The sequence below is a fragment of the Hemiscyllium ocellatum genome, chromosome 29, assembly GCF_020745735.1.
Source record: "Hemiscyllium ocellatum isolate sHemOce1 chromosome 29, sHemOce1.pat.X.cur, whole genome shotgun sequence".
NCBI classification, from domain to species: Eukaryota; Metazoa; Chordata; class Chondrichthyes; order Orectolobiformes; family Hemiscylliidae; genus Hemiscyllium; species Hemiscyllium ocellatum.
Window position 1 is genome coordinate 49,045,680 of NC_083429.1, and position 13,725 is coordinate 49,059,404.

Sequence of the window (13,725 nt, forward strand, 5' to 3'; positions counted from 1 at the left end):
CTTCTTCTACTAGACACTATTGCCCTTTAAACCGTATGTTGTTATGCCAGTATTATTTTCCTCAGCAGTAGCAAACAGTAAAACTGCATTTCCTTTCAATCAAGAAAACCATTTAATTGGATTGATTCTGTTGAACAAGTGAAACTACATTTTTATTGGAGTGAGACACAGCTCTCAGTTAAAAATAATTAAAGCATTTGTTATGGCCAAGCAGGGGATGCAAATCATAGGAGCTCAATTCACCCTGCTCACCTAGTTGTTACAATGTGTTGTTCTAGTAGTCAAGCTTACTGCTGTCATTCAACCATTTTACGATGTGGTCAATGAAGCTAAGAGACACAGGATTTAATTTCCTTTGATTTTTTAATAATTCTGCAACTGCTGACATATAACCCCAATTTCTGGATCCCCCTCAGCAACAATACTAATTCAAAACGTTCTTAATATAAAAAACAAGTTCCACCATTCAGTTCACTCCCTTCATGAAAAGAGAGCACACAGCATAGAGTGCGCAAAGGGTATGGTGCTCTCAGCTTTATTAACGGAGGCATAGAGTATAAGAGCAAGGAGGTAATGTTGAACTTGTACAGGACACTTGTTAAACCTCAGCTGGGGTATTGTGTGGGCATCACATTTTGCAAAGGTGTACTCATTTTGAGTGAGTACAGAAGCAATTTACAAATATAGTTCCAGCCTTGAGAAACCTTAGCTATGAGGATAGATTAAGGAATTTGGGATTGTTCTCCTTGGAGAGAAGGAGGCCGAGAACAGATGTTGATAGGGGTTTCCAAAGTCATGAGCAGGCTGGACAGAGTAAATGGGAGAAACTGTTCCCACTCTCAGAAGTGAGAAAGGAACACAACGGCATTGATTTAAAGTGATGTCTAAGCAAAGCAGAGGTAATGTGAAAAAAAAACCTTTTCACAAGTAGTTAGGAAATGGAATATACTGCCTGCAATGTGGTGAAGGCAGGTTCTACTGAGACATTTAAAAAGGGCATTGGATGTTCATTTGGATGGAAATAGTGTGCAGGGGTATGGGGGAAAAGCAGGAGATTTGGCTCTAGGTAATAGAAACAGTGCTGACATGATAGGCCGAATGGCCCCCTTTGGTGCCATAACAATTCTGTGATTCTGTAGCACACTTAGAAATTTGGGTAGCCCATGAACATTTCCTTTCATTAAAACTAAGAGATTGTGAAATTATTTGTGCTCCAAATCGGAGCTCGGAATAGCTGAAGCTTAGAGACAGTGCTAGCTCATACAAAGTACTCATTAAATTGCCACTGTAATTCTGACTTTGCCTATTCTACAGTGGAGATTCCAAACTGAGTGCATTATTTGTTGCTGAGCCTAAAAGCCAGCAGGCAGGATAGACCGGTTCGGTAAATGCGACGTTGTATTTGTGGAGCAGAGTTATACTCTCACTGACAGAATAAAATGATACAGAACCACCGTCAAAATCAAGACACACCCTGACAGTTTGGGGTATCGCACATGCTAATTTCATACTGTTTCCATTATGCCAAGCCAAAAAATTACAACTGCTATTCCACTGTAGGCACCATGATTCTTTACTGTTACTCAGGCTAACTCCTCTGTTAATGCTTTCGTAAGCGATTCCAATTGCCCATCCAGAACTGTACTTGGTGCAAATGTCCCAGAAATGGCAACCCTGGGAAAATTTCTGTGTGCACAGCACTTGGCAGTAAGATGTGAATCTTCTCGGGTGATTGTCATAAGTCTGTTCGTAAGAACTCAGATTTATCTTCCTGTTTCCTTCTGATAAAACAACTTGTGCTTGTGCTGTACTTGGGTCAAATGTGACTTCACTGAAATCTGGAATGAAAGAAAAAGTTGGAGAGCAAGTTGTATTATGAGAATACTTTTCCCATTTGTTCCTGAACAGAGGAATTGGTGGATGAAGAAAAAACATTGTCATTCTCATTTGCTTTTGTTTTTTTAATTAGATTGTGGAATGTACTTGGATTTTTATAGTACCTTTGGATTGTCACAAAGTTTTGGTTACCCAATGAAATACTTTGGAAGTATACCAATACAGGAAGTGTGACTGCCAATTGACACACAGCACGTTCCCACAAACAGCAATGTGACAATGGTCAAATTGTCTCTTTTTTCAACTGAATGAGTGATAACATTGAGCTGGACACAGGGGATAACTACTATGCTCTCTGTCTAAATAGTGTCAGGGAATCCTTTACACTCGCTTGAGAGACAGCTGCAGACACTCCCATCAGTGCAGCATCCCTCAGTCGCACACTGCAGAGCCTGCCTAGATCCAATTTCCCCAGTCACCAGAAAGAAAACAGAATCCATAACTTCTAAATCAGAGGTGAGGATATTAACATCAAGTCCCAGTTACCAGCTGCATTGTTGAACAGTTGAAGCTGGTGAGATTCTGGCTTCGGAGAGACAGGACTCATTTCACAGTACTGCCGGTTCTGGTATAACGTGATTATTCCATTGTCATGTTATAAGAAAAATCATGCAATAGCTGCACCATTAAAGAATCACATTATAGCCAATACAGGTAAGGTGGGTTAATGATCTACATATAACAGTCTGAATTCTTCAATCGTGTTAAAGCTAATTCACGTTGAAGAAACATGCGTTTTAGCAGAACTGACTGTATATGTTAATTTCCTTGGTGTATGTAATAAAATAACATTTACACCGAATTGAATATAAGGAAGTCAAACTACTAACCTCCATACTTCATTAACTCCTGCCAAAATTTGTCCATTTCAAGTCTGAGCTTCGAGATGAGCTTCAAAGCATGCTTGCATTTGAACTGTAATCTTCTGTTGTACATTTCTATGGGTTCTTCTGGTGTAGGAAGATGTGTAACTTGTTTAGGTATTGATGATGTGTCCTAAGTGAGTGTCATTAAATAAAAAGAATATTAAAACAAAACTCCAAAGTTTCAGCTTTTGTTTTAAGCAATTTTCCGAGCTGGAGTTCACTTACTCCATCTCTGTAATCCCCACAAAACAAATGTCCCTCCAAGTGGATGGGAAGTCCTTTGTCACCTATGGATCTCTACTGTGGAATTCCTGAACCACAATTAGCTCCCTCCAGCAATGGAAGTTCATCACACCTACTCCATGATCTTCACCTCAAACAATCAATTGCCTTTTTAATTAGTAAGGCAATTAAGGGTCATGGGAAAAGGCAGGAAAGTGTAGTTAAGGATTTGTAGGTTGGGATTCTGACCTTGACAGCTACCACTCCCCAGATCATGCAGTCAAAAACAAACTCTGATCACTGATAGGTTACAGTAGGGGTTTTAACACATTGGAAAGACTGCAGCGTGATTTATAAGAAGGAATTGAAGGTAAGGAAATTTCAGTTATGAGGTTAGATTGAAGATGTTCTTGGAGAGGAGGAGGATAAGAAGAGATCTGAAAGAGGTTTCAAAGCCGTGAGGACAGAGCAGATAGGAAGAACTGTTTCTGCTTATAAAAGAATCAAAAACCAGAGTCATGATTTGGAGATGCTGGTGTTGGACTGGGATGTACAAAATTAAAAATCGAATAACACCAGGTTATAGTCAACAGGTTTAATTGGAAGCACTAGCTTTCGGAGTGCCGCTCCTTAACCAAGAACCAGACGGCATAGACTGAAAGTGAATTACGAAAGAAGCAGACGCGAGTGACAAAAAACTGCTTCATACAGCATGTAGTTAGGGTGTGGAGTGCACTGCCTGGACCAGTAGTGGAAGGAGCTTCAGTAGAGGCAGTTAAAAGGGTATCTAGTACAAATAATGTGTATAAGATATGGGTCGAAAGCAGAAGATCGGTAATGATGTTCGTTTGTAGACACAATAGGCCAAGTGGCCTAACTCTGCGATGTAATGCTTCTGTGATTCTGAAATCACTGAATGTTTCCCATTCTTCAGGGCACTTCTTCTAGATAGATTCCTGGTCAGATCACACTCATGAAACCCTTCTCGCCCAGGAACTACAGCAAAAATATGCATAGGCTGTCATGAAAATATAAAAGGCTACATTTGCCATGGAGCTGTCCATACCCACCAGTCAGCTCATGTCGGATGAGCCATTTCCTTTTCCACTGTTCAAGACAGTAATTAAATATCCCATTAATTGTCAACTTTAAGTCAAAGTGAAAATTATAATTGAACACTATAAGATAAAGGACAAAGAAAGATCATCTGGTCAGTCACATGCAGACAGAATAAAATATCTCCAAACTATCCATCACAAACTCTTCAAGTGGTATCCAAGCCAACATTATATTTTAGCCTTTTATACTGGTACATTTCAGTTGTCTCATCCATATCTCACAAAGATAACCAATCCACCTAAATAAAATTTGTTTTATTTGTTGCAAGCTTCTCTGAACACCAGACATCTCTGCACCCTTTCAGTGGGGGAAAAAAAAACTAGATTTCCAAATGCCTCCAAGAACCCCAAGACCAGGTAACATTCTGAATACCCACCTCTGGAACGTCTCCAAGGCCTTGGTATTGGTCCATCTTGAACCTCCTCATACAATATGTTTCTCACCCAGAATCTTAAACCGAACCCGGTAAATTAATATTTAATTTTGGAAAACAAGTATACTTCAGCATAAGCCAACTTCATTGTTGGTCTATGTTACCTTCATGAACTTCCATTGGTCCTTCTCCTTTGCCAAAGGTTCAATCCCACTTTTGGTCTTGCTGAGTTTTTCAATATGGTCACAAAGTTGTCTTGAAGTTGCTTCAATCTTTGTCTCAATTCCTACATACTCTTCATCTAATAGTTTCCTCATAGACTCTTCCTTTGTTATAAGAAGCTTTCTGATCTCCTTAAACCTTTCTCCGATTAACATCACCATCTTGGATATGGTTTCCTGGATTTCAACACATACAGCAAATATTAATCACAAAGATATCTACATTGCTGCAAAAATGAAGAAAAATGGCATTTTAACATCAATTGAGAAAAATAAAAAAACGTGCTCCACATTTAGTGCAACCTTTGATTTGGCTACAGGTGCTATCAGAGGAATATGTTGTCAACAACAAAAACAGAAATTACTGGGAAGGCTCAAAAGGTCTGGCAGCATCTATGGAGAGAAATCAGAGTTGATGTTGAGTTGAGTGATCCTTTCTCATGAGGCATGTTGTCAAAGCGCTGAGCCAAATAGCCATCTCTTGATATTTCCACAGAAAAATTGCCCAAGCTGACTATTGCAGTGGGACTCACCTAAACCTGTTCTTATGGATAAGCTGATGACTGTTTTGAAAACTACGTTGGTGGATATCTGGCAGATCACTTTGTCAGTTGAAATCTGGAAGTAAAATGGCATGGGGGGGGGGATTTTTTTTTAAAAAGGTGCGATCACAACTAATGAATTAGAACCAACATTTTCAGACCAGCGAAACGGACCAACAGACATTTTAACAACTATTTGGAACTTGGTGATATTGGTATTTTGTTCCCCTATAAATCCTTACTTTTAGAACATTGGATTTTCAATGTCATAAATACTAAACACAATTGCTCTGTCTGCTCCCTTCCAGTAATCCCTGCTTCTGGTTCTTAGCTGAAGCATTTTTCTCTCAGAGCTTCTACTAATTATCATTCTCTGCTATCCAATGGCACTATTGCTAACTCTTTGCTCAAGAAGAAAGTGAGGACTGCAGATGCTGGAGATCAGAGCTGAAAACGTGTTGCTGGAAAAGCACAGCAGGTCAGGCAGCATCCAAGGAACAGGAGATTCGACATTTCAGGCATAAGCCCTTCTTCCTGAAGAAGGGCTCATGCCCGAAATGTTGAATCTCCTGTTCCTTGGATGCTGCCTGACCTGCTGCGCTTTTCCAGCAACACATTTTCAACTCTTTGCTCAAGTAAAGTTCTCAGAAGCCAAGCAGCAGAAGCTGACCAGTTTTGGCTCATTTTTTGCCTGCACATCTACATTGATAAGGAACACTCCTTACCCTGGTTTTGTGCATCCCCTCCACCAGAGAGAAGAGCCTCAATTTTAACCTTGGACAGCATGGGTTCGAGATGGAAAACTATAGCCCTTCTTTAGTTAATGGTCGCACTCTGTATTCATGAATTTCTTTTATCCAAAGTTGGAGACATTAGGATAGGTAACCAAAAGCATGGTGGGTGTTGAGGAAGATCTTAGAAGACAGAGAAGCAGAGAGTTTTAGAGGAGGAATTGGTAACCTTAAGACATGAACAGATCAAAGCACTGCTGCCAAAATGGGGCAAAGTAAATCATGCTGGGTCACATCTTCATGATTTTCCCAACTGGTTCTGAGCCAATGATGTTACGAGTTAGATTTCAGTGTCTCAGAATGGCTGTTCTTGAAGCACTAGGAGGAGGAAGAGAATGAGACAATTTGACACCCTCTGAGCCAGGCATACAATCAGGCAGAAAAGAAAATCTTGTTTTGGCCAACCAAGAATAAACTGGGAAGCTCCTGTCTGACTCCCGGAGACCCGTCAGCAGTTTGTGAATAATCCCGATTACTCCCCACCCACCCATTAGCTAGCTGCTGACTTGTCCTCTACTTTCAGAAGTTCATCGAAATATTTTTGCATCCTGTGTTTAATGCTCTGAGCCAGTTTGTCATCGTTTTTTTCTTAATATTTACATTTTTTGAAGAACATTCTGAAAGATCCTCTTCAGTGTACAAGCCTGATCTAGATTGTTAACTCCAATTTTGGCACACATTTAAAAATCACACAACACCGGGTTATAGTCCAATGAAGGAGTGGTGGTCCGAAAGCTAGTGCTTCCAATTAAACCTGTTGGACAATAACCTGGTGTTGTGATTTTTAACATTGTATTTGAGAATTGTGTGCCTAAATTGGAGTTAACAATCTAGATCAGGCTTGTACACTGAAGAGGATCTTTCTGAATGTCCTTCAAAAAATGTGAATATTAAGAAAAAATGACGACAAACTGGCTCAGAACATTAAACACAGGATGCAAAAATAATTTGATGGTTATTGTCCAACAGGTTTAATTGGAAGCACTAGCTTTCGGAGCGCCGCTCCTTCATTGGACTATAACCTGGTATTGTGTGATTTTTAAACTTTGTACACCCCAATCCAACACCGGCATCTCCAAATCATGACTCAAATACAATGACACTCTAAACTTTTGTACAAGCTGACTGGCCTTGTTCATGTATACTCTCCACTGCCTAACACACCTTCACACGTTCAATGCCAGGACCAAAAAACACCCAGAAAACCGTAGGTGACACTTTGGGTGGTGGTTGTTGATGGATGGTGTAGGAGAAGGGGGCATTGGTAAAGAGATCTTGACCTTTAAGCATTGGAAATAAAATTCAGGAGACAAAGGTCACAAAATAAGTTTGCAGAATGTGTAAAAGTGAAAAGTTGATTGGTACACATTACACCCCACAGAAAAAAAATGCAAATTCCACCTCTCCTTCAGAACCCACTGTTGAAAGGGCTGAAGCTTTGATTACTTATTCCCTATGCCTATCTCTGCCTCCGACCACTCCAGACTGTAACGCAAAGATACCAGTGCTGTCTTCTCTACACAGAAGTACCACAATTGCCAGACACCTGAAATTAAAACAGGGAGCATGCTGGAGAGATACAACAGGTCTGGCAGAATATGTGGAGACAGGAACTATGACTCATAACAAACTTCCAGAGGAACTTATGGAGGCTGGTACAATTACAACATTTTAAAGACATCTAGATAGGAAGAGATTAGAGGAATATGTGCTGACTTAGATTAATTTAGGATATCTGGTTCTCATAGAAGAGTTGGACCAAAGTGTCTGTTTCCGTGCTGTACATCTCTATGACTCGAAACAGCGTTGATGTTTCGAGTTTAGCATGACTCAAAAAAGACTCATACCGGAATGTTAACTGCTTTTTTTTTCCATATAAGCTGCCAGACCTGTTCAGTTTCTTCCTAGTTTTGTGCTTTGTAAGCACTGTGCAATCAGAACTGCATTAGGATACAATCTTTGTCCGTTCAACCAGATGTGGTAGATTACCACTTACCTTGATAGAACAGCGTTCATTTGCCAGAGCACCAAGTTTCTCTTGTGTCACTTTTACTTCTTCTGATATTTCTCCAAGAATACTTTGAAGGTCCACCTTAGTAAAATTAGAAATCCAGTTATCTTGAGCAAAGCAAGAAAACCTGTTTCATGCGTGCAATCAATTTGTAAGGTTTTTGTGAGGAGCTCAGGAGGTGCTTGGATTCATTGTTGGTGGGTTCGCCGAGCTGCTAGGTTCGTTGGCAGATGTTTTGTCCCCTTTCTAGGTGGCACCATCAGTGCTGTGTTGCCTCCTGTGATGCACTGCTGTACTGTTCTGCTTTGAATGTACATGGTTCTGTTTGAGCTATTTCCAGTTGGTGCTGGTTCTGTTTTTCCATTACAACAGTTTGTATATTGGGTCCAGGTCAATGTGTTTGTTGATGGAGTCCAAGGATGAGTACCATTCTTCCAGGAATTCCCTTACTGTTCTTTATTTGGCCTGTCCTAGTACCGAGGAGAAAGTGAGGACTGCAGATGCTGGAGATCAGAGCTGAAAATGTGTTGCTGGAAAAGCGCAGCATGTCAGGCAGCATCCAAGGAACAGAAGAATCGCCGTTTCGGGCATAAGCCCTTCTTCAGGAATGCCATAAGCATTTCCTGAAGAAGGGCTTATGCCCGAAACGTCGACTTTCCTGCTCCTTGGATGCTGCCTGACCTGCTGTGCTTTTCCAGCAACACATTTTCAGCTCTGTCCTAGTACCATTGTGTTGACCCAGTCAAACTCATGGTTCTTGTCATGGTTACCAGAGAGAGTTGGTCGAGTCACTTGGTGTTCATGGATGCAGGACACTTGCTGTTTGCCCTACATAGTGATTAGTGCAGTCACTGCATGGGATTTTGTAAATTACATTCATCTTGCAGATAGTGGATATCGGGTCCTTTTTTCTGGTGAGCTGCTGTCTGAGAGTGGTTGCCAATTTGTGTGCTGTCTCGATCCCTAGTGGTTGGAGCAGTCTGGTTGTCAGTCACAAAATGTTTTTAATGTACAGGAGACTCCATCACAAACACATTGACTGGGTCCCAATACACAAACCGATGTAACGGAAAACCAGAATCGGCACCAACTGGAAACAGCTCAAACAGAACCACATCAATTCAAAGCAGAAGGTGAGAGGAGCGCCTCACATGAGGCAACACAGCACTGGTGGTGTCACCTAGAAAGGGGACAAAATGTCTGCCAACAAACCTACCAACTCAGCTACGTCATGCAGCTGTGTACTCAAAATAATTCTTCACAAACATGCTAACATCAACAGATTTTTGTTAGGCAAGTTTAGCAGATAATAAGGGAGAAAAAGTGGATATAATGGATCAGGGTTATAAATCTAATTCAATAATAATGCAGGCTTAGAGAAGTTTTTTTTAAGATTAGAATCCCGACAGTATGGAAATAGGCCCTTCAGCCCAACCAGTCCACACCAACCCTCCGAAGAGTAACCCACCCAGACCCATTCTCTCTGACTAATGCAGCTAACACTAATTTAGTATGGGCAATTCACCTGACCTGCACATCTTTGGACTGTGGAAGGAAACCGGAGAAAACCCTCAGGGAGAACGTGCAAACTCCACACAGACATTCACCCAAGACTGGAATCAAACCTGGATCCCTGGCGCTGTGAGGCACAGTGCTAACCACTGAGAAGTTAATGGCTTTCTTCTGATTTATAAGATCCCTTTTATATGAGATCTCTCAAGTCAACAGATATAAATCCTAACTAGGTCAGAAGTCAGAGGATACCAGGTTATAGTCCGAAAGCTTCCAGAGCCCTGTTCCTTCACGAGGTGAAGTGATCTTGAATGGGCAGCTCTCCAAAAGATTGTGATTTCAAATAAACCTGTTGGACTATAACCTGGTGCTGTGTGACCCGTGACCTGGCATTATTCCAAAGTAAGAGGCGAGTTATCCAGTCAATAGCAAGAAATGTACCATTATACAGCCCTAGAAAAATGAGGCTTACCTGTTTCATTTTACGTTGTTCCTCCAAAGGGATGGTTTTGCAGCGACCGTGAGCAGGTTTACAAGAAGCACATATACAAACGTCGTGGTTTGTACAAAACACATCCTGGATCTTTCTGTGCTCTTTGCATTTCCACCTTTGTAGGTCTCCGATTGGGCTGGTTATCTCGTGGTCCTGGTAAGCAGCACCGTGTATGTGAGGCCAGAGGTGGGGGCCACAGAAAGAGGCCATGCAAGTCAAACAGGTCTTCTCCGCCTTATGGACCGTCTCGAAACACGAATCGCAGGCAACTTCATGACTCTCCCCCGTGAATGCATCGGGCTTTTTGGTGAGCTGCTCAATGACAGCCACCAGCAGCACGTTCCTCTTCAGCACAGGCTTCTCGGTGTAACGGTACCTGCACTGTGGACACTGGATCTCATGGTGGAGCCTTGCAGCTTCATCCCAAACCTCCTCTAGGCACTTGGAGCAGAAATTGTGGCCGCAGTTTGTGGTGACAGGCTCCCTCAGCAAATCCAGGCAAACTGGACAACAGAGCTCAGCCTGGACACTGGCCGAGGTCGCCATTCCTCACTCAGCCACACCCTGGGCTCTTCAAATGTCTCAGAAATGAAAGTGAAACTCAACTCAGACCCGCCAAGACAAAGCATTACGCTACTTGGTGGGGTGGGGATAGAGGTTTAAGATCAGAATGGTAAGTGGGAAAGTTAACATTTTTTCACACAAGCGTTCTCAGCTTGAAATAAAGGCTTGGACAGATTGGGGGGGGGGGGGGAATGACTTCTTTATTAGGATTTGATGTGCGATTCAAGAGACACGTGGCACAGCAGACACTTCAGATCTGCAGTCCTCACTTTCCCCTGGGTCAGGGGATAAAACAGAGCAAAGAACTGTGGATGCTGGAACTCAGCAGGTCTGGAGAGAAAACATGACACAGACACTGCCAGAGCATAGAATAAGGGTCACACCTGAAACGTTAACTTTTCCACCTCCTGATGCTGCCTGTCTTGCTGTGTTTCTTCCAGCCTCCTGCTTGTCCACCTTTGATTTTCTAGCATAGAGTCATAGAGATGTACAGCATGGAAACAGACCCTTCAGTCCAGCTCGTCCATGCCGACCAGATATCCCAACCCAATCTAGTCCCACCTGCCAGCACCCGGCCCATATCCCTCCAAACCCTTCCTATTCATAGACCCACCCAAATGCCTCTTAAATGTTACAATTGTACCAGTCTCCACCACTTCCTCTGGCAGCTCATTCCATACACGTACCACCCTCTGTGTAAAAAAGTTGCCCCTCCGGTCTCTTTTATATCTTTCCCCTCTCACCCTAAACCTATGCCCTCTAGTTCTGGACTCCCCAACCCCAGGGAAAAGACTTTGCCTATTTAGCCTAGCCATGCCCCTCATAATTTTGTAAACCTCTATAAGGCCAACCCTCAGCCTCCGATGGTCCTTTTTTTGTCTCAGTGCACAGAATAGTGCAGAGCAGGCCCTTTGGCCCACCATGTCTGTGCTGGACATGATGCCCTTCTAAACTAATCCCATCTGCCTGCACATGGTGTGCATCCCTCAATTTGCTGCCCGTTCATGTCCATTTAAATGCTTCATAAATGTTACTATCATATTTGCTTCGACCACCTCCCCGGCAGTGCATTCCAGGTGCCTATCACCCTCTGTGTAATAAAACATTCCTCACTCATCTTCTTTCAGCCTGCCCCCTCTCATCTTAAACCTATGCCCCTGTAGTATTTAATATTTTCACCCCAGGAAAAAGACCCTGACTATCCATCCTATGTATGGCTCTCTTAATTTCATATACTTCTATCAGGTTGCCCCTCAGTCGCTGATTTGCCAACAAAAACAATCCAACTTTGTCCAACCTCTCCTTATAATTACCACACTCAAATCCAGGCAACGTCCTGGTAAACCTTTTGTGCATCCTTTCCAAAGCCTCCACATTCTTCCTGTGGTGTAGTGATCTGAACTGCACACAATATTCCAAATGGGTCTGGCTCAGTGGTTAGCACTGCTGCCTCACAGTGCTAAGGACCCAGGTTTAATTCACAGCCTCAGATGACTGGGTGGAACTTGTATGTTGTCCCCATGTCTGCATGGGTTTCTGCCAAGTGCTCCGGTTTCTTCCCTCAGTCCAAAGATATGCAGGTTAGGTGGATTGGCTATGGTAAATGAGGGGTTGTGGGAGCTGGATCTAGGTAGGGTCAGTGCAGACTTGATGGGTTCAAAAACCTTTATTCATACTATAAGGAGTGTATAATTAAAGTTTTATACAGTTGCAAAAGACTTGCCAACTTTTATACTCAATGACTGATAAAGGCAAGTGTCATGTTGCAACTTTTGGAATACTGCATTCAAAATCTGATTGAAGATTTGTAGCTCGGGTATCCGTTGTTGTGGTTCCGCTCGCCGAGCTGGAAGTTTTTGCTGCAAACGTTTCGTTCCCTGGCTAGGGAACATCATCAGTGCTGTTGGAGCCTCATGTGAAGCGCAGCTTTGATGTTTCTTCCGGTGTTTATATTGGTTTGTTCTTGCCGCTTCCGGGTGTCAGTTTCAGCTGCAGTGATTTGTAGGTGGGGTCCAGGTCGATGTGTCTGTTGATGGATGTTCTTGCCGTTTCCGGGTGTCAGTTTCAGCTGTAGTGGTTTGTATATGGTGTCCAGGTCAATGTGTCTGTTGATGGAGTTTGGGGATGAATGCCATGCTTCTAGGAATTCTCTGGCTGTTCTCTGTCTGGCTTGTCCTATGACAGTGGTGTTTTCCCAGTCAAATTCATGTTGCTGGTTGTCTGAGTGTATGGCTACTGCGACCCTTAGGACTCATAACAGCACACAAGCCAACATCCACGCTCAGACAACAACTCACTAGAACAAAGGACCCAATACCCAGCATGAGCCAAACTAACGTAGTTTACAAAATACCATGCAAGGACTGCACAAAACACTATATAGGACAAACAGGAAGACAGCTAACAATCCGCATCCATGAACATCAGCTAGCCACAAAACGACACGACCAGCTATCTCTAGTAGCCATACACTCAGACAACCAGCAACATGAATTTGACTGGGAAAACACCACTATCATAGGACAAGCCAGACAGAGAACAGCCAGAGAATTCCTAGAAGCATGGCATTCATCCCCAAACTCCATCAACAGACACATTGACCTGGACACCATATACAAACCACTACAGCTGAAACTGACACCCGGAAACGGCAAGAACATCCATCAACAGACACATCGACCTGGACCCCACCTACAAATCACTGCAGCTGAAACTGACACCCGGAAGCGGCAAGAACAAACCAATATAAATACCGGAAGAAACATCAAAGCAGCGCTTCACACGAGGCTCCAACAGCACTGATGATGTTCCCCAGCCAGGGAACGAAACGTTTGCAACAAAAACTTCCAGCTCGGCGAGCGGAACCACAACATACTGCATTCAATTCTGGCCTCCCTGCTATAGAAAGTATATAGTGAAAATTGAAAGGGTTCAGAAGACATTTACAAGGTTGTTGACGCGGTTGGAGAGTTTGAGCTATAGGGAGAGGTTGAATAGGCTGAGGCTTTTTTCTATGAAGCATTGGAGACTGAGGGGTGACCTTATAGAGATTTATAAAATCATGAGGGGCATAGATAGGATAAATAGACAAGGTCTTTTTCTCAGGATATGGGAG

At 42.7% G+C, this 13,725-nt stretch overlaps 1 protein-coding gene across 1 annotated transcript; it reads right to left on the minus strand.

Moving 5' to 3' along the window:
* Positions 1-344: 344 nt before the first annotated feature.
* On the minus strand, positions 345-10,758 carry LOC132829540 (E3 ubiquitin/ISG15 ligase TRIM25-like). The gene is made up of 5 exons (XM_060846772.1): positions 10,026-10,758; positions 8,027-8,122; positions 4,641-4,874; positions 2,727-2,892; positions 345-1,838 (listed from the first exon to the last, which is right to left on the minus strand). The coding sequence occupies exons 1-5, from the start codon at positions 10,590-10,592 to the stop codon at positions 1,309-1,311; spliced, it is 1,593 nt and encodes a 530-aa protein (XP_060702755.1). The 5' UTR covers positions 10,593-10,758; the 3' UTR covers positions 345-1,308.
* Between the last annotated feature and the right edge of the window lie 2,967 nt (positions 10,759-13,725).

What these genes read in the sequence shown, in the direction of transcription:
- LOC132829540 (XM_060846772.1), bottom strand. Translation starts at nt 10,592, where the DNA reads ATGGCGACCTCGGCCAGTGTCCAGGCTGAGCTCTGTTGTCCAGTTTGC. An exon ending in ATGAACGCTGTTCTATCAAG is followed by an intron (nt 4,875 to 8,026) that starts GTAAGTGGTAAT and finishes GTTGAAATCCAG; the next exon opens with GAAACCATATCCAAGATGGT. An exon ending in GGAGTTAATGAAGTATGGAG is followed by an intron (nt 1,839 to 2,726) that starts GTTAGTAGTTTG and finishes CTTTCATTCCAG; the next exon opens with ATTTCAGTGAAGTCACATTT.